This window comes from Myxocyprinus asiaticus, chromosome 44, assembly GCF_019703515.2.
Source record: "Myxocyprinus asiaticus isolate MX2 ecotype Aquarium Trade chromosome 44, UBuf_Myxa_2, whole genome shotgun sequence".
Classification (NCBI taxonomy): Eukaryota; Metazoa; Chordata; class Actinopteri; order Cypriniformes; family Catostomidae; genus Myxocyprinus; species Myxocyprinus asiaticus.
In genome coordinates this window covers 25,054,865-25,080,469 of record NC_059387.1, presented here as the reverse complement: position 1 = coordinate 25,080,469, position 25,605 = coordinate 25,054,865, and the positions used below count along the sequence as shown (strand labels likewise).

General features: G+C 40.3%; 1 protein-coding gene across 12 annotated transcripts in view; it reads left to right on the top strand.

Moving 5' to 3' along the window:
• LOC127434400 (connector enhancer of kinase suppressor of ras 2-like) overlaps positions 1-25,605 on the top strand; it is a 129,427-nt gene that overhangs the window by 96,369 nt on the left and 7,453 nt on the right. For 7 of the 12 annotated variants that reach the window (XM_051687120.1, XM_051687119.1, XM_051687123.1 and 4 more), the window contains 6 exons: positions 228-301; positions 1,343-1,482; positions 4,962-5,065; positions 12,899-13,418; positions 18,949-19,148; positions 20,115-24,152. In XM_051687120.1, the coding sequence (XP_051543080.1) occupies positions 228-301; positions 1,343-1,482; positions 4,962-5,065; positions 12,899-13,418; positions 18,949-19,148; positions 20,115-20,345 (1,269 nt within the window). In that variant the 3' untranslated portion in view covers positions 20,346-24,152. Of the gene's footprint in view, positions 1-227; positions 302-1,342; positions 1,483-4,961; positions 5,066-12,898; positions 13,419-18,948; positions 19,149-20,114; positions 24,153-25,605 lie in introns of those variants that run through there. The other 5 variants (XM_051687121.1, XM_051687117.1, XM_051687115.1 and 2 more) reach the window with 2 other exon arrangements.

The following is a 25,605-nucleotide window of genomic DNA, read 5'->3' as shown; positions in this document are numbered from 1 at the left end:
CGCAACTATTTATGCTTTTCTTTTATTTATGCGAAGTTCCTGTCAGCCGGCTTTAGTGGAGCTGCCACAATTTAATGCGAGAAGAATAATGGAACAGGGAAGGAGAGAATGAGGTGTAACTACTAATGAAAACAATGACATAACAGTTGTGTGTAAGTGGGTTAAAGTGTTGTGACATGCTTATTCTTTCTCTCTTTATCTGTCTTTTTCTTTTCATCACCTTTTAGGATGTAAAAGCTGAAGGATTTGTTAGCCTCCCAGAGTTCAAGATCGACAGAGCTAGTGAATGTCGTAAGAAGTAGTGAGTTCCTTTGAAAACAATGTTTTAAATGTGTTTCTGCTCAAGAGTGCTGGTTTGTAACTTTGTATGCAGTAACACAGTGTCCCCAATACGTATTTGAACATTTAAGCCACACATAAAATGTATGAATTGCTTTTAACCAACTGGTGCCAAGGTCATTTTTAGTGGAAGTTAGTTCCACTCAATTTCACACAGGTGTCCTCACAATGTCATCTAAGTTACTATAGACATGTTCCACTAATGTTTAACAACCAGAATGTGTCCTAATATGTTTTAAACGTAATTTTGAACAGTACATCTACACTATATGGCCAAAAGTTTGTGGACACCATATGTGCTTGATGAACATTTGATTTCACAACCTTAGGGATCGATTTCCCCCTTTGCTGTAATAACAGCTTCCACTCTTTTGGGAAGGCTTTCCACTATACTGTATGTAGTAATATGGCTGCAGGGATTTGCTCTCATTCAGACACAAGGCTATCAGTGAGGTCAGGAACTGATGTTGGTTGATGGGGCCTGACTTACAGTTGCTGTTCCAGTTCACCCCAAAAGTGATCAGTGGGGTTCAGGTCTGGGATTTGTGCAGGCCAGTCAATTTCTTCCACGCCAGACAGAGTAAACCATTTCTTTATGGACCTCACTTGTTCACAGGGGCATTGTCATGCTGTAACAGAAAAGGGCTATCCCCAAACAGTTGCCACAAATTTGGAAGCACACAAAGCCCAAGCCATTACATAAAGAAACATTAAGATTTTTCTTTACTGAATTTAATGGAGTAACCAAATTCGTTAATTAGAAGGGGGTGTCCACAAACATTTGGCCATATAGTGTATTATTTTGTAATTGAAGTCTAACAAGCATCTTTTGTGTAATGTTTTACTTAAAGTAAAAAAAAAAAAAAATTCCACTTGGTTTGATAGTTGGTGATCTAACATGATGGCATTCATACATTTTGTGTGGCTCAAGTGTCCAAATTCTTTTGGGGCTACTGTAAATGTGAAACCGGAGGAAAAATTCTTGAGTTTTCTCTCTTCCCAGTGCATTTAAAGCATGCCATCCTAAAATCAAGAGCTTCTACTTCGCCGCGGACAGCGTGGACGATATGAACAGATGGTTAAGTCGTCTTAACATGGCGGCCGCGGGCTACGCAGAAAGAGAGAGGATCCGTCAGGAACAGGGTGAGTAGGGTGGAACAACATTTAGTGGGAGGGGCAAACAAAGGGGGTATTTACACTTTGTCACTTAATGTTTTTTGCTGATCAGATTGCTATCCGATCATGAAAAGACCAAGTGTAAATACCCTCCAAGACGGATTCGAGACGGATATAAATCCGATCACTCAAACCACCCCCATCAGTCAACTTTACTCCACCAAAACATTGCTACATCAGTATTGGGAAAATGTGAAGCATAACAGCTGTTACCGAGTATTTGTATAGGGCTCACGTTCAATAATAACAAAGTAAGAAACGGATGCACATTGTAGGAAAGACCACTTTCACTGTTTATTTATCTATTGCAAATCTCTGAGGAACACTGATAATAAGTGCAGCTGACGTACAGGGACGTATCTTAACTATGACAAGCCCCGAGGGATAAAATACACAGCCCGCACTCACAGATACTCTCACGGGGCAAAGTCACTTGAAATCAGAAAAATAAATCACATCTTTTAATTCGCTGCACAGCACTAGCATAATTACGGACGTGAACTGAACTAGTACGGGAATTGAAGATTGGATTTATATCCGCTTGGCAGAGACACATTGATGTTGCTAAGTGTAAGGGCGTATTTACACTTGGTCACTTCATGCGTTTTTACTGATCGCATTGCTATCCGATTGAAAAAGCACATTCCATTTACTTTTGGCAGCATCAATGTGTCTCCGCCAAACAGATATGAATCTGATCTTCAAATCCCGCACTATATGCAAATAACACAGAGTCCACTTCCTTGATTATGCTTATGCTGGGCAGAAAATTTTAAAGATGTGATTTAATATTTGATTCCAACTGTCTTTGAACAGTGCGCGTGTGTTTTTGTTTGTGCGTGCACTGTGTATTTCCCCCCTCGGGGCTTCTTGTAGGCAAGATGCGTCTGCTGCGCTCATTGCCAGTGTTTAGTTTCAGTTTCTTCAGCGATCTGCATCAATTAAATGAAGGAAAAAAGTCCTGTTTTTCCTACATTGTGCATCCGTGTCTTAATTTGTTATTTATTGCGCAATGGGCACCTTATGCAAGTACTCTGTAGCAGCAGTTATATTTCTCGTTTTCCCTACGCTGACGTGGCACTGTTTGGGCGGAGTAAAGTTTATATATGCGCCTTGAACAGCCAGATGCATTTACACTTGACCAGTTTAGTCTGGAATGCATCTCAAACCACCTCCTGAAGTGGTTTGAGTGATGGGATTTCAATCCATTTCATTTCAGAGGGCATTTACACCTGATCTTTTCATGATCGAATAGCTATCCGATCTGTGGAAATGCATGAAGTGGCAGAGTGTAAATACCCCCTAAATGGAATGTGTTTATTTACTTGGACAGCAATCCGATCAGTAAAACCCATGAAGAGACCAAGTGCAAATGCCCCCAAAATTTCAGAGAGGGCATGGCCCAATTTCACATACTTACTATGATAAGTAATACTTGCTTATTAAAAAGTAAAAACACATTATACTTCACTGGTGATAGGAAAAGTACATACCTTTTGAGTGTGTGAATAGACAGTATCCCAGCATTTGTCATTAAATTGTGCCTTGATACCTTAGCATTTACCTAAATTCAGTATCTTAAAAATGATTATTACTTAACTAAGTTTAAGTTCATACATTTTAAAACTGCATGTTCTTTTACAACCAAAACATCTAACGGGAATGGTCACAAACTCCTTCCCTTCTATTGTGCAAGTATTTGTGGGCAGTATTAGCCGAAAAATCATGCATGAATATATACCTACAAAATCCACCAGATGTAGCATATTACCTTATGCATACTATTTCCAATGTATTTTGGATGCACTAATTCTAATCTTTTTTACTGACTAAATGTGTACTGAATTGTTATGTGTGTTCAGATTAACTGTTTTGTGTGTGTGTGTGTGTGTGTGTGTGTGGACCCACCCAACAAATATGCTCAGTTTCCATGCTCAAACATTTTTGAGTTCCCTTGGGAAGTTGGGATATATCTTGGAATGACTCACAGATGGAAGAAACAGGCAGAAAGAGGAAAAAAGTGAGATTTTGAGGATGTTTTTTCATCTAAGGAGAGAATTGGTTTGTTCTTCTGGGGTTCAACCCAATTCTTTTCCTCCTACTCCAAGTCAAGTCATTTTGATTTGTATAGCGCCTTTCACAACACACATCGTTTCAAAGCAGCTTTACAGAAGATCATGCATTAACAGAAAATGAAACTGTAATATCTATAATGTCTTAGAGTCATCATTGTGTAGTTTCATAAAATACGATTGTGAATTGTGTTTAAAAATAAGTAATTAAATAATTGTATTTATAACCCCAGTGAGCAAGCCGATGGCAACTGTGGCAAGGACCTCAAAACTCCATAAGATGTTGGTTAATGGAGAAAAATAACCTTGGGAGAAACCAGACTCAATGAACGAATTAATTATTTTTTTGGCATCAGCAACAGAGAGCATGTGTTGTAATTTAGCAATATTTCTTAGGTGGAAGAATGCTGTTCTACAAACATTGGTAATTTGATTTTCAAAGGACAGATTGGTATCAAATATAACACCTAAGTTCTTCGCTGTTGAAGACGATGTAACAGTACATCCATCGAGAGTCAAATTATATTTTAGCGGCTTACTTTTAGAGGTTTTTGGTCCAATAATTAGTACCTCTGTTTTGTCGGAATTGAGTTGAAGGAAATTTCTGGCCATCTAATCTTTTATTTCATTGATACACTCTGCTAATTTGGAGAATTCCATCTCCTCCTCTTCCTTATAAGATCTTTTCAGAGCATCAGGCACTCTCTCCTAACAACCAATGAGAATAAACACATTTCAATGGACATGGTTCACAAATTCATAGACAAACCTCATTACAACTCAGACACCCACAAAGACAAATTAAGGGCCCAGGGGAGAGATGGGGACAGAGATAGTGTCTGATTCACTAGCTTTGTTTTTACTTACGATGAGTGTGAACACTGACAAAGTCTAATGCCGCCAGTTGCGCAAGCTTACGCACACCTCCACAACTGTTCTCGGTCAATCACATAATCTCTTCAATGTCTGGACCCCATCCATCACTTCCATTCACACTGTCTGCCAACATGTGTGTTAGCTGACTATTGTAGTTGCAAGAATTTTGGCTTGTACTGTATGTAAAACCTCCAAATGAACTCAGGCCATCTCAGATGTCTGCTGCAGCAGACCAGTCTCAAAACATCAACCAGTGACAGAACCCCAAGTATGTATGCAGGAGTGTGTGTGTGTGTGTCCACTGTTTCTTTTGGACAAGATCCAGACATTATACTGCATGTCCTCTTGGGGGAACCTGTATGTGTCTGTGTGCCTCACATTAACTCAAGAGGCTTTAATTTAATTGTTGTTTACTTTATGGAAATGTTTCACAACAAGCTAATGACTCCCTGCATGCCTCTTTCTCTCTCTCTCTCTCTCTCTCTCTCTCTCTTTTAGCAGATTACTGGAGTGAAAGTGATCATGAAGACAATGAGACGCCCTCTACGCCCAAGCAAGACAGCCCCCCGCCCCCTTATGACACGTACCCACAACCACCATCAGTGAGTCAGCACGCTAACCACCACCTCAACACACACACAAACACACGTATGCATGGCACTGTCATTGTGTAATCTCAAAAAATAACACTGCTTTATAATGCCTGATATTTGGCATTGGTAAAAGAGCTGTTTCGAAGTTCCGTCCCCCAGACCTGGCCTTACTACGTCACTTAGTGTGTCTGTGTGTGCGTGTGTGTGAATGAGTCAGACTACCCTTCTCTGGTATGGAGGCCACTTTAGAGATGCTGCCAGATTGAGTCCTCCACCTCATGTCTCTTTATCTGTATCTCTTGATCTTTTTGAGTCACTATACCATTCACTCTGTACTCTCGAAAGAGAGTACTCTTTCTGTGTCTATGTTTCTGATGTACTGGGGGGATCTAAATCTGATCATACCTGTCAAGAACATCTCTGGGTCATAATTTAACCTACATTTAAAAGACTAAAAATTATAAATTATGTTTTGCATAAAGAAAAGTAAGCCTAGGACAATTCACATTTTTACATTATTTTCATGACAATTAAGCAACACCCTCCAACCCACCCCCACAAAAATTATCATTACTGTATTGCCAAAAAAAAGAAAAATGGTCCTCAGTCATGAAAGACAAGCATAACAATTGTTTGTGAAATGATTCTAACGTGCATTGTTGCATTGAATTGAATACAGCAATATGCAAAACAATGGATTTATGAAATCTTTACACAGAATGTTGTTCTGCTCATGCTTTATGAATAAGGCTCCATTATTATTATTATTATTATTTTTTTTTTGGATGTTTCTCCCCTTTTCTCCCCAATTTGGCATGCCCAATTCCCAATGTGCTCTAAGTCCTTGTGGTGTCGTAGTGACTCGCCTCAATCTGGGTGGTGGAGGACGAATCTCAGATACCTCCGCATCTGAGACAGTCAATCCACTCATCTTATCACGTGGCTTGTTGAGCGGGTTACCGCGGAGACCTAGCGCATGTGGAGGCTTCACGCTATTCTCCGCGGCATCCACACACAACTCACCACGTGCCCCACCGAGAGCAAGAACCACATTATAGTGACCACGAGGAGGTTAACCCAATGTGACTCTACCCACTCAAGCAACTGGGCCAATTGGTTGCTTAGGAAGCCTGAGCACCTTAGCACGCCCTGGATTCGAACTTGCGACTCCAGGTGTGGTAGTCGGCATCTTTACTTGCTGAGCTACCCAGGCCCTGTAGCGAGGATGCTGAGGCAGGTGTGTTAAGATCCATGTGCAGTTTTAATAACAGTATAAATAGTAAAACAAAGTAGAAAAATAAAAGGGAAAACAAAAAGGCAAGCAGTAGTAAACAAAAGGCAGGCAAGGGTTTGGTACACAGGCAGACAGTCCAGAAAGGCAAACCAAGTAAATCTGATAGGCAGAGAGGTAAACAAAAGGCAGGCAATAGTTCGATACACAGGTAAACAGTGCAGAAAGGCAAACCAAGTAAATCCGATAGCAGAGAGGTAATCCGGTAAACAGGCAATAAATCCATAAAAACTCACAAGCTGGCTGGGAAACATGAGAAACAGGCAGGAGTCAAAACACAGGGAAAACAAGATGGGTAAATAATGCTCAGAAATGTTGACAAGGCAAACAAGACTTCTCACTGAATGCGAGAAAACTGGGAACTAAATAATAGGATTAAATGTGAAACAGGTGTGAGAGTAATCAGTCTGAACGAAGGATTATGGGAAATGTAGTTAGTGAGAAGTTAGTAATCTGGGGATGGTGACTTCTGGCGGCATTCAGGAGAGGTAGCAGGTGGAGCCCAGATGAGGGGAGCTTGGGCAGAGGGATGAATCTACAGGCCTTGGAGAAGCGGTCCACCATGGTTAAGATGGTAGTAAAACCTTGAGAGTTGGGTAGATCCGTGACTAAATCTATGTCGATATGGGACAAAGGACATCGAGGAGCAGGAAAAGGCTGAAGGAGACCAGACGGGAGCTGTCGAATAGATTTAGAGGTTGCACACACATTGCGGTTTTTTACATAGTCAGCGATCTCAGTCACTAGGTTCTCCCACCAAAACCTGTTTTGCACTAACCTGCAAGTAGCTTGAGCACCTGGATGTCCCGAGCAGGCCGAGTCATAAACCCACTTTAGAACTCTGTTGTGTAAGGAGCTGGGAACAAAGACCTTATCTGTAGGACAGTCATCGGGAGTGGGTTCTTGGTTCTGAGCTTGGGTGATGTCAGCCATTATGTCCCATTGTACGGGAGCAACAATGAGAGTAGGTGGGATAATGGAAGTCACAGGGTTGTTGCCAGTAGAGGACCCATGAATGCGGGACAGAGCGTCGGCTTTGGTGTTCTTGGAGCCAGGTCGAAAGGTGATGGCTAAATCGAACCTGGAGAAGAAGAGAGACCATTGAGCTTGACGAGGATTTAAGCATTTGGCATACTGAATATACTCCAGGTTGCGATGATCTGTGATCACCAGAAAAAGATGACGAGCTCCCTCCAGCCAGTGTCTCCAATCCTCAAAAGCCACCTTCATGGCTAAAAGTTCACAGTTGCTGACATCATAATTTCTCTCAGCAGCTGATAACTTGCGTGAGAAGAAGGCACATGAATGGAGTTTGGTGAGAGATCCTTGTCGTTGGGAGAGTACCGCACCAACTCCTGAGTCCGAGGCATCAACTTCCAGCACGAAGGGTCAGGATGATGTAGAATGGGGGCAGTGGTGAAGCGATGTTTGAGGTCATCGATTGCTTGATGGGCAGGAGATGTCCAGTTTAGTTTCTGGGCTTTACCACAGAGCAATGAGGTGAGTGGGGCAGCCACCGAGCTGAAACCTCGGATGAACCGTTTGTAGAAATTAGCAAAACTAAGGAAGTGCTGTAGTTCCTTGACAGACACCGGTAGTGGCCATTGCAGTACTGCTTGTACCTTGGAAGAGTCCATGGTGACCCCCTTGGGGGAGATGACATACCCCAGGAAAGAGATGGTCGACTGGTGAAACTCACATTTCTCCATCTTGGCATATAGTTGATGTTGAATGAGGTGGTTGAGTACCACTCTGATGTGTTGAACGTGCTCATCAAGGGAAGAAGAATATATCAGAATGTCATCGATGTAGACTATCACCCATTTGCCAATAAGATCACGAAAAATGTCATTAACAAAAGCTTGGAAGACATATGGACTATTGGAAAGTCCAAAAGGCATTACATGGTATTCGTAGTGGCCAGTGTGTGTAGAAAAGGCTGTCTTACATTCATCTCCCTCCCAGATGCGGATTAAATTGTAGACGTTATGAAGATCTAGCTTGGTGTAGATCTTGGTGCTTCTTAACTGCTCTAGCACTGCTGGTACCAGGGGGATGGGATAGCGATGCTTGATAGTAACTGAGTTCAGGCCTCGGTAGTCAATGCATGGACGAAGACCCCTTTTCAAGGGATTCCGAAATGTACTCCTCCATGTCTAGCACTGTGACATGTAAAGGAGGGACACAAGGAACAAAAGACAGTATTAGATTTGTGGCAAGAGCCAGGTCAATAAAGTTACCTGCAGCCCCAGAATCTAAAATGGCAACAACAAATGATGTTCATTATTGAGAACATGCAAAGTCACAGAAAGTTCAAACTGATCAATACAAATTAAGTTTGAATGTTCCAAACTCGGCATTGTCGTTCCTCGGAGGAGAGAGAAGAATGACTCACTGCCATGGGCTCATGATGACTGGTTGCAGCGATGTCAGAGGGAAGTGACTGTAGAGACCTAATTGGACGACGGGCTTTAATCAGGTTATCCAGGCGAATGATGAGTTTGATTAATTCATCAAGAGATCTCCCCTCGTCATGACATGTTAGTTCCGTTTGAAGATCCGGATTTAACCCCTGATGGAACAACAGCTTCAAAGTGTCCTCCACCCATACAGTTTGTGCTGCTAGCATGCGGAAGGATAAGGCAAATTCAGCAGCCCACTTCTTACCCCGTTTTAAACACAATAGAAGTTCCCCTGGGTCCTTCCCACCCTCAGAGTGCTCGAAAACCTCCCGTAAACGAGCTAGAACGTGAGACAGGGTATACTTTAAAATGTTTTCACGACCCAAACTGCCGTAGCCCAGTCTAGTGCTTTTCCTGATAGCAGTGATACAATGAAGGAAACACAAGCTTCAACATTGGGATACATTAGGGGTAGTTGAGGCAGAAAAAGCTCACATCGTAAGAGAAATCCTCGACACTCACTGGGTGATCCGTCAAACTTCTCTGGAAGCGAGAGTCGAGGATTAACAACAGCGGTAGAATGCGTTGGGCTGCAGGCTGAGTTGTTAGTGGAAACCCCCTTCGGAGATACTTGCGGGTTAATCTGCATGGATTTAAAGAGTTCTTCTGTGATAGAGGTGAGCTTGCACAGCTGCTGATGGTGACTAGTAAGCATTGCTGCTTGCGCTGTAACAAGCTTGTGTAACTGTTGAAAAGCTGCTGGATCTAAGTTTGGCGAAGTCTTCTGTAGCGAGGACGCCGAGGCAGGTGTGTTAAGATCAATGTGCTGTTTTAATAACAGTATAAATAGTAAAACAAAGTAGCAAAATAAAAGGGAAAACAAAAAGGCAAGCAATAGTAAACAAAAGGCAGGCAACAGTTCAGTATACAGGCAGACAGTCCAGAAAGGCAAACCAAGTAAATCCGATAGGCAGAGGGGTAATCCGGGTAACAGGCAATAAATCCACAAAAACTCACAAGCTGGCTGGGAAACACGAGAAACAGGCAGGAGTCAAAACACAGGGAAAACAGGATGGGTAAATAATGCTCAGAAATGTTGACAAGGCAAACAAGACTTCGCACTGAATGTGAGAAAACTGGGAACTAAATAATAGGATTAAATGTGAAACAGGTGTGAGTAATCAGTCTGAACGAAGGATTATGGGAAATGTAGTTAGTGAGAAGTTAGTACTCTGGGAATGGCGACCTCTGGCGGCGTACAGGAGAGGTAGCAGGTGCCGCAGGTGTAACAGGCCCCCTATTATTATTTATTTTTTAAAGAATGTATACATCATTGAATAATTTGTTGTACTGCCTTGAATTTTAAGCTGATAAATAATAATAATAAAATAATCATTGCATTACATAATTTTTGCTACTTTAATTTGGGATGGGGAGTTGTAGATTTCATCACAAGTTTCCAAGTAAATGTCTGACATAAAGGCGTTATGTTGCTCTCTTCTAAATAGGAAGTTGGAAATTCCAACTTACCATATTAAATAGAAAGCAAACTGAGGAAAAAACATGAATTCTTAAAGTGTTCACACCCCTGCTGAGATGAAAGTAGCTCATTCTTATATAGCATGTCTTCCTTGTATTCCTGTGTGTGTCTCTCTCCCTTTAGGAACTGGTGTCTGTGCATCCCTGAATGTGTGTGGATTAATTTGAGTGTGTCTGTGTGTGGGCAGTCATTCGTTAGCAGTGACCGTGTTTTGTGTGTGTTATTAGGTGAAGTTCTGAACGGCAGGTCAGCCAGGGGACACACACGGTTGCACAGCCTTTATTTAAAAACAAACAAAGACACATGAATTAAACTATTTTCTTTTAGTTATTCTTTTCATTTCCACATGCCCCAAACCCCCTACACCCCACTTCTCCTCCGTTTATGCACACACAGACACACATTGTTCCCAGAGAAAAGCGAATTAAGGGAGATAGCCCTTTTCGGACGGCAATTGTTTCTCAGGGTGATATCTGTAAATGTAAATTTGCATGGCTCCTCTGTGATAAAACTCATGCGTTCGGATGACAATTAAATGACGGGGACAAGCAAGACTTATTGTCGATCATATGATTGCAGTTGTGCTTGTTATATGGAAAATTCATCAATCCACAAACTGTGTCCTCTGTATTTGCATTTAAATATGCTTGGAATTACGCTAAAGTGAAAATATAATTTTTAAAGCATGAGGGAACCGTGCTGCAAAGCACTGCGGACATTTACAGTGTACATTTTCACTTACGGAGCAAGCCAAAATTCTTGCGAAGAGCAATTAAACGAATCAAGAAACTGTCAAACGCAGCCAAGTAAATCTGTCAATGGGGGTGCGCATGTTTCGTCACCCGCTTCACCTCAGTTGCGCCGCCTGCACGCTCTCTCCTAAGCGCATGCAAGGAGACATCATTTGGAATTATCTGTCAGTGTTTAAAAAGTGGAGGTGGAAATTAAACCTTTTAAATAAGATAGACATTAACCTGGCAACTTTTCTGTGACTGTTCAACCCGTATAAACGAGTAGGCATGCAAGCCCTATGTGTAAATGTATTTAGTAAACGTTTCTACATTAAAATGTAATGTATTACAATTGTACTACATTGCTGTCATAATAATGGACCATTTCAAAAGTTTATGTGATCTGGCTCTCGTTAATCTTTCCCTTCTACTTAAGAGTTCCCACTCACTGTGGTGGAGTGGCGACGTAATTTTATTATTGTGAATTATTTAAAAAATGGCTGTTACACTATCCTCCAACTTTCACAACTGACCATTACCGCCAGAGCTGTTACCACGTGCAGCGCAAACGTACGGCACTTAGCAGTGGTCAAAAAGGATTTCCAAAACATCTTTTGGATTATAAACTCAGAGATGTGGATTCAGACGGTAATTAAATTACCACATGACCTTGGTTTTTGTCAAAAAACACTAGGTAACTTGGCCGGGTATTTTCTCGTGGGAGGTGGGAGAAAAACAGACATTTCGGATTCGGGCGGCAATAAAATCATTGACTACCCCATGCAAATGCTGGATTTACCCTACGTCCCCATGTAAAATAATTGCTGTCTGAATAGGGCTATTGTTAACCTGAAGACCTCCAGAGTTGTCTGCTTGTTTTTCACAAGATTGCAGAGAAGGAACCCATTAAAGAAGGTTTAAAAACCTAACTGTTTTTTTCTGTCTGTCTATCTGTCTGTCTGTCTGTCTGTCTTTTCTTTCTTTCCTTCTTTCCTTTCTTTATTTTTTCCTTTCCTTCTTTCTTTCCTATCTTTTCCTCCTTTCCTTTCCTTCTTTCTTTCCTTTCCTTATTTCCTTCCTTCCGTGGGTCTTAAAAGTCTTAAATCACCCGTCCACAAATCACGCAGTTTAGAGATTTAGTTCGATTGAGAGGACGATAGATAAGTTGGGGAAATGGGGAATTGTTTGTTCCAGACAAAATGGACAAAAATAAGATACTTTTTGGAAAATTAGTTAAAGTAATGGAGATCTATTGAAAGTTGCATTTTTAAACTTTGAAGTGTTGCTAAAAATATGACTCTTCATGTGCTCCCTAGACATTTACAGTTAGAGAACATATTCACTTCAATTTATTCCTTAAATTTTCTTTAGTTGGTCTTTAAAAGGTATTTAAAAAGTCTTAAATTTAGCTTCATAAAACATGAAGAATCTCCATCCATCCAATTTTTAGACATTGCCAATTCTGTGAAAGCAGAAAAAAAACACCCATATTTAGAGCTCATTTTCACACTAACTGTCCCACACAGTTTCAGGTTCTTGCTACACTCCTCTGTCCCATATTCCTCCATTTTTCTATATTTGGGACTTTTCACAGAAATCAGAGCTCTCCCTCTTCTTCATTATTCACCTGCCTGTCTCAGTAAGGACAGAGGGTATTCACGGGCCTGGTCTATTCATTGAGTCTGTTCATTAGCATGCTTTATTCTTTGCTTTTTGGCTTGAAAGCAAGACATAGAGAATGATAGTGACGTGGTGTAAAAACGGCATGAATTGCATTCTACAAAATTTTAGAAACAAGGGATGCTCCTGGGTGGACCTTCACTGAGCTATTGTTCACTCCTTTTTTTTTTTGTTCTTTTTTATTTCTCTCTTACACAGAACCAAGTAAGTTGTGCCAGTCCTTACCTGGAACCGAAGCACGGCCGCCTCTCATCCACTGAAACCTCACAGTCTCGTTCCTCTCACGAGGAGTACCGCTCCGAACCACAAGGGGGCAGCAGCAGCGGAGGGGGTTCTCCTGCTCGGAAGTCTGCCAGCCAGCGGCGCTCGTGGCAGGACCTAATTGAGACCCCCCTGACCAGCTCAGGCCTCCACTATCTACAGACTTTGCCCCTAGAGGATGCCGTTTTCTGTGAGCCAGGGGCGGGTCTGTCTCCAGAATACCGCCGCCAGTCAACTCTGCCTGCCCAGCGCACACTGATGCAGGACCGTTACGGTCCCTTCCCCATGGCTGAGGGGGAGCGGCTCAGAGACCCTTCTACCATAGTCTGTAAACCCCGCAGCTTCACCCTGCCACGGGACAGCGGCCTGCATGCCCTTCTTACTCCCTCCGCTAGCATGGCAGAACAGCGTGACCCCAGCCGCAGGGAACTCAGCCGCAGTCACTGCATCAATAATGGTGGGTCCACAGCGCTGCTTTTATATATTTAGACAAAGTTGTAATACCTTGGTAGTGACAATGTAATAACATTGTAATTACATATGTTTTATGCGCTAGGCAAAGCGCTTGATAACCATGAGAATAGGCAGTTTTTAATGCAGAAACAATGCAACAACAAATAACTCATAAAAATAATCATGACCTAAATTTTACAACTAGTTTTCATCCGAGTGGTGGATAATATTTATTTGCAGCTCAACCTCTGACTGAAACATGCATTCTGCACCATGCGGCGACGTGCTGCATAACTGTGACATAAACCGTAGTCAGAAAGTTCCAGTAGACAGTTTACATGTATACAATTTTAACCGGTATATAGCTAAATCCAGGAACAGCGCACAAACATTCTGACCAATTATAGGACAGTTTGCTTACATGCGACTTTTATTAACACACTTTTGGTCTATTTTGAAACGTTTCCTTGTGAAAGCGAAATGAATTAAGAAGAAAATGCAGTAATTTTAGTGTTTTTAGTTCCAGTTCATGTAACATTTTGTGTTTTAACACCTGTTGTGATACCAATTCATATAATTAAATTGCAGCTAATAGACTGAACACAAAATACTGCTGAATCAAACATTTTTGTTTTTTTAAATTTATTTATTGCAATGCGTGTTCATGCTAGAGAGGAAATAAATGGTTCTTTGGACATGATCAGCTCAAATCAGTCCACTATACCTCTATTAGATTTTAATAACACCCCTTATTATTAAAATTGCAGCAGAGCTATTGTAATTCCTATGTGAATTTATTTGAGTGCCTCAATATTAAATTGTTAAGAGCAGTGCTCTCACATAGGAAAATGTGCCTGGCTTTGCAGGAATGCCATATGTGTTGGATGCAGACACAGAAGATCATATGATTTCTTTTTCTAGTTCTGTGTATTTTCCTGTGTTTTCATACCATTTTTATCTCTCTATTTCCTTTATTTCCTGCTTGTGTTTGTGTTAGTGCTGTAGGAAGCATAAACAGTGTCTGAGTTGCAGGATTTTTTTAGCTGTGCTGTGAGGTCCCCTGCTGAGATTTGTCCACTCATTTCTGTCGTACACACGTGCACGCACACACAAACCGCATACACATGCAGGCATCTTCCAGAAATAGCTGCATGCACTTTCACATGAAACTCATTTTAAACCTGCAGCACCGGTGAGGTTCTGTCACTCCTGACCCACTTTACTTGGGTTTGATTTACAAGGACAGTACATATTAATGGACATATCTGTAAAGTCTTATCCTGTCTAGTCCTTGGGCAGATATAACTAAAAACAGAGAACAGCAGAAGAGTCAATAAAACAAAAAACGTAATGTGTCATACAAGTAATGTTGCAATGCATGTTTGTTGAACATTAGGGAATAATAGAAGATACAGTAACCACACTTTTGATCATTCTTTAACCATAATTTTAAAATGAGTAGAATCCTTTTTTTTAACTCTAGAATATTTTTGGATGGGTAATGACATCATCATACTATTTGCATACTGGATTCCATAGTCCATATTATCTATAATGCATTTATAATGGTACTATTTCTTACATATATTTGCATACTGAATTGTGATTGGTCTTGTTTTCCTTGCATATCTCTATCCATTTCATATATTTATCCATTTACACAGTGACTATGTGTTCAGTGTGTTGATTCTCGTGCACAGCCAGCTGAAAACAACACAGTGTCACGACATCAGTAAAATGATTTGGTATTTGATTTACCTAGAACTAAAGCCTAAAACCTAAGCTTACCTAAAACTTTATTCTTTTGCTGCATTGCAAGCACTCGTATTTGCTTCAGGAAATGCAAATCTAGTTTAATATTGGTGTTTTTTATTATAATGCTGTTTATATAACACTGCTTCATGTCATGCCTAGGATCACACCTTACCCCTGGTAAAATTACTGTGATGCTTTGCCTCTCCTGGCTTATTGCATTAACCATGTAGTTAGCAGTATTTGAATGGTATGCTTTACAGTCTCTTATCAGAATAAGCTATTCTGTCCCTTTTTTTGTTTGATCTGGTGTCCTGCTGTCAAGTTAGACACATTTATCTTTTCTGCCCACAGGAAGCTGCCCATTTGTTGTTCACTTATAACTTTATATGAACCGTATTACTTTTCATCTCACCACATCTCACTGTTTATCATGTCATGGCTTACTGCCATCTCCCTTTATCTCACCATCTATATTTCTCATCTCACTGCCCTCCCGACTTAGTCCATTTCCACCATGTCCACTATCTCTACATCTCACATCCCATCATCTCTTACTGTCTCACTCTTTAATATTCCCCTTTATTTATTTTCGTCATGTAAGACGGAACTCCAACAGCAGTCTATAAATAATCCCAGTGGCTTTTAATGAGTATCCCTCTTATCTGTGTGTCTTTTATCTTGCTCTGTCTCTGTCTCGCTATCTGGAGGAGTTGGGGGCATCTGTTAGTCATCCACAGAGCACATGTGTGCTGTACACCACATACTGAAAAGAAAAGAGAGGCACAGCCTATCGATCGTGACTCTCAATAGCTTGTTTCCTGGCAGAACGGGAGAGAGAGACTTTGTCACATAGGAGAGTTTTGCTGTACTTCTTGAGAATTCTAGAGAGAACTGTGCCATTTAATGAGTTATAAAAAAAATCACAGAGCTTTGAAAATGTACAGTACTGTGCAAAAGTTTTAGGCACTTATGAAAAATGTTGCATAGTGAGGATGTCTTCAAAAATAATGACATAAATAGTTTTCATTTATCACTTAATGTCATACAAAGTCCAGTAAACATAAAAAAGCTAAATCAATATTCAGTGTGACCACCTTTGCCTTTAAAACAGCACCAATTCTCCTAGATATGCCTGGACACAGTTTTTCTTGGTTGTTGGCAGATAGGATGTTCCAAGCTTCTTGGAATTCACCATAGTTCTTCTATCTATTTAGGCTGTCTCAATTGCTTCTGTCTCTTTATGTAATCTCAGACTGACACGATGTTCAGTGGGGGGCTCTGTGGGGGCAGTGCCATCTCTTGCAGATCACCCTATTCTATTCTAATCTTTTCTATTTACAAAAGTAATGTTTGGGAGTCTAACATTTATATTTCCTATTGACACTAAAGCTGAAGATATAAATAACCATCTTAAGACAAATGCTTTTGTGAAACATATTATGTGCCTAAGACTTGCACAGTACTGAATTTACTCAGGTTTATTAGTGGTCGTAGTGAAGAGTAGTGGTAGGGGTTATTCAAAATCCCTTACTCTAAGTTTGTGCATGAATAATACGAACATCAAATCTATGGCTGGTTTAGGAGAGATATGCTATCATTTTTCTAAGCCATTGAAATTTATGCCCGTAGACTTCCGTAGACTTGAATTCATGGAGGGACCCAAGTCATATCTAGGGACCAGATTATCATATACACTTGGAGTGGGCAATTTTGGCTTGGGCCAGCAAGCATCCATCCAGAATAGCAACTGCAAAGCAATGTAGAAAAAACACTCTAGAATTGTGGAGGTGACTTTTTTATTTTTTTTTTTTGCTGTACAGCCAAGCACCACTCATCATTCTTCTCATAACTAATTAAGTGTTTAATAAAACACAAGATACATATTCTATTGCAAGTGCGTAACAAATGCAGGTCCTTACAGCAGTGTCAGCCACAACCGCAACCACACTGACACAAAAAGCATCGAATGCAATTTGAGTTAGAAATATGCATATTAGATCATCTACCGCAGACAGACAGCCCATGTCCTAGGAGTCCTTGGTGTGTAAATGGGTAGTGGCTGAATGGATAATTATTTAGACATTTTTGTACTAAACTGATTTCCATCTAGAGCCACTCTGCTTTAACCCTCTTATTCGATATTTATTAAAACCTCATTCCCTTGCTAAATGCAACGTATAGTATATTCTTCTCTACCCTGCATATGTGAAGATACACTGTGTGGGACTGCTGTCCTCTTGTGGTTATTCATTTTAAACTGGGTGAAATCCATCTAGTTTTACAGTCACTCTTAAGGTGTCTGTCAGCAGCAATCCCTTTTCACTCAACTCTTCATATTCTGTTACAAAATGGTGTTAATTTTTATATTTTGTAATTGTTCGTGTTCTTAAGTGTTTTAATCACAGACAGGGTGATGGGCTGGTGGGTGTCTATAATAAAGGGAAGGTTTCTGTCATCATTTACTCACCCTTTTGTTTTTCCAAACCCTTTGACTTTCTTTCTTCCATGAAACACAAATGGCTTCAGTCACCATTCCCTGTCATTTCATCTTTGTTCAATACAATGAAAGTGAATGGTGACTGAGCCTCTAATTCTTCTACTTCTGTGTTCCACAGAGGAAAGAAAGGCATATGGGTTTGGAACAACATGAGGGAGAGTAAATGATACAGAATTTTCATTTCTGGGTGAACTAACCCTTTTTATGTTGCAGACTTACAGAGATGGAGGGACATATTTTGTTGGCACAAAGAAACCAAGCACCAATTTCTTTAAACTAGAACCAAGATGATCTTGAGATCTGACCTGGAAATACCACTGTATTTACATAAAACTGAGCCTTAATGAAGCATTTAGCTGTGCCAGCCAGAAGGAAATACTTCTTGTGCAGGTCTCATGTCATTTTCTCCTCAATAGCGACATTCATAATGCCAGTCTAACCAACAAAATGAATGAACCAAGCATCACCATCCAAATAACAGCTTAAAGGGATAGTTCACCCAAAAAAAGAAAAGTCTCATCATTTACTCACCCTCATGCCATCCCAGATGTGTATGACTTTCTTTCTTCTGTGGAACACAAATGAAAATTTTTAGAAGAATATCTCAACTCTGTATGTCCATACAATGCAAGTGAACGGTAACCAGAGCTTTGACAGTCCAAATATTACATAAAGGCAGCATAAAAGTAATCCATAGGACTCCAGTTGTTAAAGAGCAATTCTGGAGCAATTTGATAGATGTGAGTGAGAAACAGATCAATATTTAAGTCCTTTTTTTACTGTCAATCTCCACCTTTGACCAACCCCAACCAGTAAGTGGCTGAATGTAAAAGTGATAGTCACTTCAACACCAGAATGTGGAAGTGAAGGTGAAAGTGTAGATTTACAGTAAAAAGGGACTTAATATATTGATCAGTTTCTCACCCACACCTGTCATATTGCTTCAGAAAATATGGATTTAACCACTGGAGTCTTATGGATTATTTTTATATTGCCTTTTGGGAGCTTCAGAGTTCTGGTCACCATTCACTTGCATTGTGAGGACCAACAGAGCTGAAATATTCTTTTAAAAATCTTTGTGTTTTGCAGAAGAAAGTAAGGCATACACATCTGGGTTGGCATGAGGGTGAGTAAATGATGAGAGAATTTTCATTTTTGGGTGAACTATTCCTTTAAATATTGCAACCTGTTTGTCTATTTGCTTTGCAAACCCACACTATAATGCGGTCTGCTACTTTTGGAGCCACCCCTCTTTAACTGGCTTTCTGTGGCACCCCCACAGGCGGGGAGCGGGATTGCCACGGACAGGCGGATTCTCTTGGTGATTTGTACCGGGCGTTGGAGCGTGCCAGCCTGTCCCTCACTGGTGAGCACCGTCTTTCCACCCGTCTGGAGTACAAACACCTTTTCATCCGGCGTTGCAACGATCCACAGCTAAATGACAAACTGCATCATCTCCGCATCCTGCAAAGCACTCTAAAGGTACTTGACCTCTGCTGCTGCATGGGTCCCACTGCACGGTGTGTCCCTTTTTGTCTCATCTGTCCCATCTGTCCGTCCGTCCATCCCTCTCCATCTGTCTGATGTCTTTGGGGTTCTGAGGACAGCAGAAATTGCCATGCTTTTTACAGTAGAAATAAGACCTGTCCCAAAAGTGCCCTAAGGTCTTGCAGTCCTCACTTCGAGTCCACACTTTGGTGACGTAATAGCAAAAGACTGTGATGTAGTAGTCCATTGTAGCAAAAGTGTGCATCTTGGGTGCAACCTGAAATGATAAATGGGACACCTTTCGATCTTATGGACTTCACAGGCATGCGACAGCCACCGCAAGTCCACAAGAATGTAAGTATACCTCAACTGTGGCATTTGGGACAGGGCCGTAGTTACAAAAGATGTTCAGCTTCCTTATCATTAAGGTTTGTTGATGTTTTCAAGACAAACTGCAATCCCAGAATCCCATTTATGTTAGACGGAGTTCTCTGCCTGGTGTGGGAGGAGAGTGTGGCCAAAATTCCTGATTTCTTTGCTGAGAACCCTGCTTTTCTGTCTGGTTTAGTCAAGTTTAGACTCTGCCTGGTGCACCATTGGGCCTTTCTGTGGTTGGGTCAGTCGGTCTGTGTCTCTGCTGTGACCCTGAGTCACTTTCCATGCTGCTGCCCTGTGCTTGTTGTGTTGGGGCGTAGACTTCTGTTGCATTGTGGGTATTGTAAACATCCCTTATCACTCAGACTTGGATGAAAGGTTAATTGGGGGCACAAAGCCCACAGTGCCAGAGGACTCCCATGCTATGTGTGTGTGTGCACGCCGCTCTACTCATCTAGGTGAGTCCGCACCGCTTCACGTCTGAGCTAACAGCCTGTGGCGTGCTTTGAGTATGACATCCTAACATCTATGTGAAAGAGATCTATAATGTCCACCCTCCCCTGCTCTCTTTCTTCACTCCCATAGGACAGGGAGGGCGAGGTAGCTCTGATTGACAAGCTGCTAGCCAATCCTAGGCTCACATCCTCAGAGTTCCAGGAATGGAAGAAAGTTTACATGGAGCTGTTTTCAGGGGAGCCCCAGCGGGACCATCAGCCCAGCCCCATCTCAGAGCCCAGTCCTGCCGCCACACCAGAACCCGGCCCCCGCACACCTTCCCTCTCACACACACACTCCTACATCGAGACTCACGTCTGACATACACAAATGAACACTTTCCTTTGATCTTGTCAGTCACTCTTCACAAAAATATCACCTGATTGTTTGAGGTAGTTGTTGCTGACAGAGTACACAATATCACTTCCAGTGGAACTTAGTCAGGGTAAAAGTAACAGGAAAAAATGAGGTTTGGATTGTTTCTTGACCTTAGTCATGGTAGACAGCATGTTTAATTTGACACAAATGAAAACAAGGCTATGAATCCTGTATGAAAATACATCCACTATGGTGCTAATAAAGTGCCTGACCTAGTCTTCTGCTGTCGTAGCCTATCCGACTCAAGTTTTGACGTGTTGTGCTTTCTGAGATGCTATGCTGCTCACTACAATTGTACATTGTGGTTACAATTACATAGTGGTTATCTGAGTTACCGTAGCCTTTCTGTCAGCTCGAAGCAGCTCTCTCAAAAATAAGGCAATTTCGTCCACAGAACTGTTGCTCACTGGATGTTTTTTGTTTTTGGCACCATTCTGAGTAAACATTAGAGACTGTTGTGCGTGAAAATCCCAGGAGATCAGGCGGTACAACAGTACTCAATCCACCCAGTTTGGCAACAAAAATCATGCCACAGTTGAAATCACTGAGATCATAATTTTTTGAATCCCAGATAATCCCAGAGGTATAAACTGATAGTACTTCGATCCCTCATGGCCTCATTTTAATTTCAGTCAAATTAAATGTACTGCATCTACGGTACATTGACTAAGGTCTATAAGCACCAATTTACACCTCACTTTTGCTTGAACTTTCACATCCTGACTGCAATTGCTGACATGCAGTCTACACTTTTTTAACACTTGAAAAAACATAGTTTACGCAAGCACAGATAGCTGCACAAAGAACTCTCAGTGGCTCAAGTCACTACCCGCAGGCTTCAGAGTATACCACTTCTGCACACGGGGTTGCCATGGTCACCAGTCCTCCCTACGGCTCAGACAAGGAGAGATGGTGCCATCACACCAAGAACAAACCTAGCCCACCTTAAAACAAGAAGCCAAGGTAGAACCAGAGAACTGAACACTTGGACTGGGAAATTAAACCTGCAGACTGGACAATATGATTACATGGAGAGCAAATACAAGCCTGAGGCATTTGAAAACTGAAACAAACACTGACTCTTACACTGTTGTGCTGCTGTACCAGTGTTTTTGTTTGGCTGTTTTTAAGAAGCAAATCTCTCAGCAGTTAGCTGCCTTGTTTATATGCCACTTTACCATACTATATACTCTACTGCAGTATAATAATATATTTATGAACTGCTGTTATACATCGGCTGGCCCCAAATTATAGCACTCGTGCGCGCGTTTGTGTGTGTGTGTTTGCGTGTGTTCATGGAACACAAATGTGTATACCTAATCTCACCAGAATTCCCACAGAGTGTATGGACATACTGAGAAAAAGTATTCAAAGTAATATTCCCAGTTCAAAACAAAAGCTTTATCGACAGCATCTGTAAAATGCTGTCGATTACTATGTGCGATAATTTGACTCAACACCTTAGTTTGTAAAATCATAGAAAAATTCTTTCAGTAATGCATTTATAGTGGTAGTTTTTGGGGATTGTATTTTTGTGAAAGCACTTATTAATTGTTCTGTACAAAAATGTTTTATTTGAACTCTAAAGTTATATATATCCTTTTTTTTATGATAGGTCTGCTTTTCTAGGCAAATTAACTTATAGTTTAATTCCTGTGTTTGAAATTTTCTCTATGTAAGCAACAGATCTGGGGAGTAACGAAATACATGTAATGGGATTGCGTATTTAAAATACTAAATATAAGTAACTGTATTCCACTACAGTTACAGTTTAAATCATTGGTATTTAGAATACAGTTACATTCAAAAAGTATTTTGATTACTTAAGAGATTACTTTGCATTTTATTGTCATTTGTTTCATTTAATATTTAGTCCTTTCAGATGGAAAACATTTATACATATAAATTATGCGATCCAAAGTGTATTTGAACAGCAGTGAAACACTTTCTTATATGTTACATTCATACGAGCAGACAGAGAAGTAAGTTTGAAGTAAGTTTGGAGCAGAAGAAATACAAATAAACCTTGTGTAAATTGTCAGCTTTACGCTAAGCTAAAATGCTATTTCTAGCCATTTTACATGCACGTTACCAGGCACGATCATATTTTTTGCAATCCCTTTCTTGTATTCTTGCACAAGTCAGGCAAAAGTGATAGGGTTTGCTGACTTTACACCATCATGAGAGTTGGTGGTCATGTACAGATTGAAAATAACTTTGCACAGGCAATATGTGAACACTTATTAAAGGTGCACTCAGAAATGTTTTGCTCGCATCATCTTGGACTTACAGTGACACCTAGTGGTGTGGATACAACATCATCCATTATCAGTAGTTTTCAGTTACAGATGCCATTGTAGAAATTCACTATTTGTATACAGCCATGATTAATTTATTCCAAGAGTGAAAGTGTCCAATAACAAGATGGTTACTGATGTTAAGCTATATATAAAGAATAAAACAGCTTTTATAAGGTTACTGAAATTACAAGAGTCCTCATCTCATGTGAGTGCTCATGATTTAATACGTATGTTTCAAAACCACAATTTATTTCTTTGAGTAAAACTTTTTTAATGGGGGGAAAAATTACTTAGTGCACCTTTAAGTTATGTGGCTTTACTTTGCTGTGCCTTGCCCCATTGTCTTCGATTTACGTGCATTACTGAAAAACAGAATGTTTTCTTTTTTGTTTTTTTCTTTTTTTTTTTTTACAAACTATGGGATGTCGAAATTATTTTATTTGGTAATCAACAGCATTCCACAGAAACATTGTTTTGAAATTGGAATATTCCTTTAACAGCAGGCTTTGCCGTAAACACTTTTCTGACCTGACTGCACCGCTCTACCAAACTAAGCCTCTGATAACAGATGAGCATTCAGTGAATGTGTGGGCTTTCCATTAGAAGCCACAAATCAACTGATATTAAATGAATGGCAAAGTTCTGGAGGTGATCCATTTATTTAAACTAGCCGAGCACAAACTTCTCTATCTGCATGGCTTGTAGGTACAACACGGTCACATCACTTCTGTGTGCTATTTTTCTGTTTTCTACACTGAAGCTGCCAAATGATTCAACGTCAGTGTTTAAACAGTTAGAGTCAGGAAGGCGGTTACAAGATCAAGAAGCACTAAGGCTCTCTACGGGCACAAAGAAGACTTTTTATGTGAGATTTTTAAGAACACTGAATGTTCAGATGAGAGTTTATTGTACATTATGATAATGTGTATTATATGATGTACATTGAAATTTCAGGGATGACTCTCTGATATACTCTATAAGAGCACTTTCATTCTATATGTAACTTAAGACAGAATTTTCTTTATTATGATCATTGAGTGACGCTGGTGCTAATGTGTCCAGGTGATTCCATTAGCTCTCAGAGGAAAGACAGCGTGGAAATGATTAACAGTGGAAATAGATGAACTAGATCAGATTACCTATTGATATTTTACTTTACTAATATGTCAAAGTTATTCCTAATTTTGTGCAAATCATGTTATGTTTCTTTAGCAGCCCTATTTTTTGACACAAAGTTGTTGTAAACAATCTAGCTGATCTATATATGTGCTGCTTCCTGTCTTTATTATGAATAGGGCATATAGTTCAGGCAGTGCAGTTCCTATGTGTTGTGTTTTAGCGTACAACCTGGTAAACTTTATTAAATTATTTAAAAAGAGCATTATTGCTTTCTCAAGTTTTAAATGTAGTTATAGCTAGAGTCAATAAATTTTATGGATGTAACATTAAAATCAGGCTTTATTTATTCCTTCTGTCTGTATTTATTTTAAATGTGCCACATTTTGGAACTTAACCAAGGCCAGTTCGAATGCACATTGGAGAACGTTGCCCAGCTCATTGCCTGATAGGCTGTCCAGACTTTGAGATTGATAAATGTAGTGGAAGGGAAATGAGCTCAGAAGCCTGACAAGCAATATGCGGGGCAACTTTCTCCAATAAGCAGTTAGAATGGAGGCCCATGCCAATTTCCCAGAAGGCTGTTCTCTCTTTTTTCCAGCAGCTTGCAGGTTTCCAGGCTGTTCAGCGAAGTTAATGGACTCGGCTTACAGAATTAATGGAGGAAAGAGGTGAACTGTTGAGTTTGCTTTGGTTCTGGGGATGAAATGGGTCAGAATCTTTTCCTGTGGCCACAAAGTTCTAATGGGCATCTATTTCTGTTCATTCCTCAATACTTCTCTCAACTCTTCACTCTTCACTCATCTCCTTTGCATCACTCTCTGCCTATGTCGTGAATCAGTATATCGGGAACACTAATTTGGGCACTGGCAAGGGTGTTCTTTAACTGAACATTTGGGGCACTCATGACTCCATTACCAGTGACACGATTATGAGGTTGCACATTAAAATGCAGCTGGTATTAACCAACAACATTACTGTCTCAAAGATGCTATCAGGCATGTTCATTGTAAATATTAAAGCTTCCAGTTATGAAACAAATTACATTAATGAAGAAATAAAAATACAATGGAGTGTATTTTTAATCTTCTAACAACTTTTATATTTAAAAGTTTGTTTCCTTTTCATGCAGATTATGGATGAAAGATTTTACATTTAAAATCTTTTTTACAGACAAAAGCCTAGGCTTTAAAATTTTACCATTGTGATAATCCTCTAACGACTTGAAAGACTTCAGAATACATGATGACTTTTCCGGTAATGGAACATAGTGAGCAACGATGCTCCCTGGTTTTAATGGTGCATTCTGTGACTTTTTAGGGAGCGTTTGCAAATGGAACTCCCTTGAAATGGCAGAGTCCTTGGTAAATGCATTAAATGCACTTACTGTAATTATGAAAGCTCGACTAGTAAAAAGCGTTCATTTCATAGAACTCATAATTACAAAATGTAAACTCGGAATTCTATGAAAGCTCCGAAATGTAAAAAAAAGAACCAACATGGCAGCAGCCTCAATAGTTAAAGGTAGTTTACATATACTGTATTTCTGTTTGATATGTTGACATGCCATATCACCTGTTACCTGGAGCAATTTCTTTGTTCTTAAACTGTTGTGATAAATTCATGTTGTGAAAAAATTTGCTGTTTTGCTGTTGTGAGTGTTGTCTTTGAAAAGATGAACTTCCAAGGACGCAGGACTTGAACCACTCTGTGTAGAATCTCTGAGTTGCTATCTCGTAACTACAGTAATTCCGACACGATGTGAACATAGTATAATGTTTTAAATG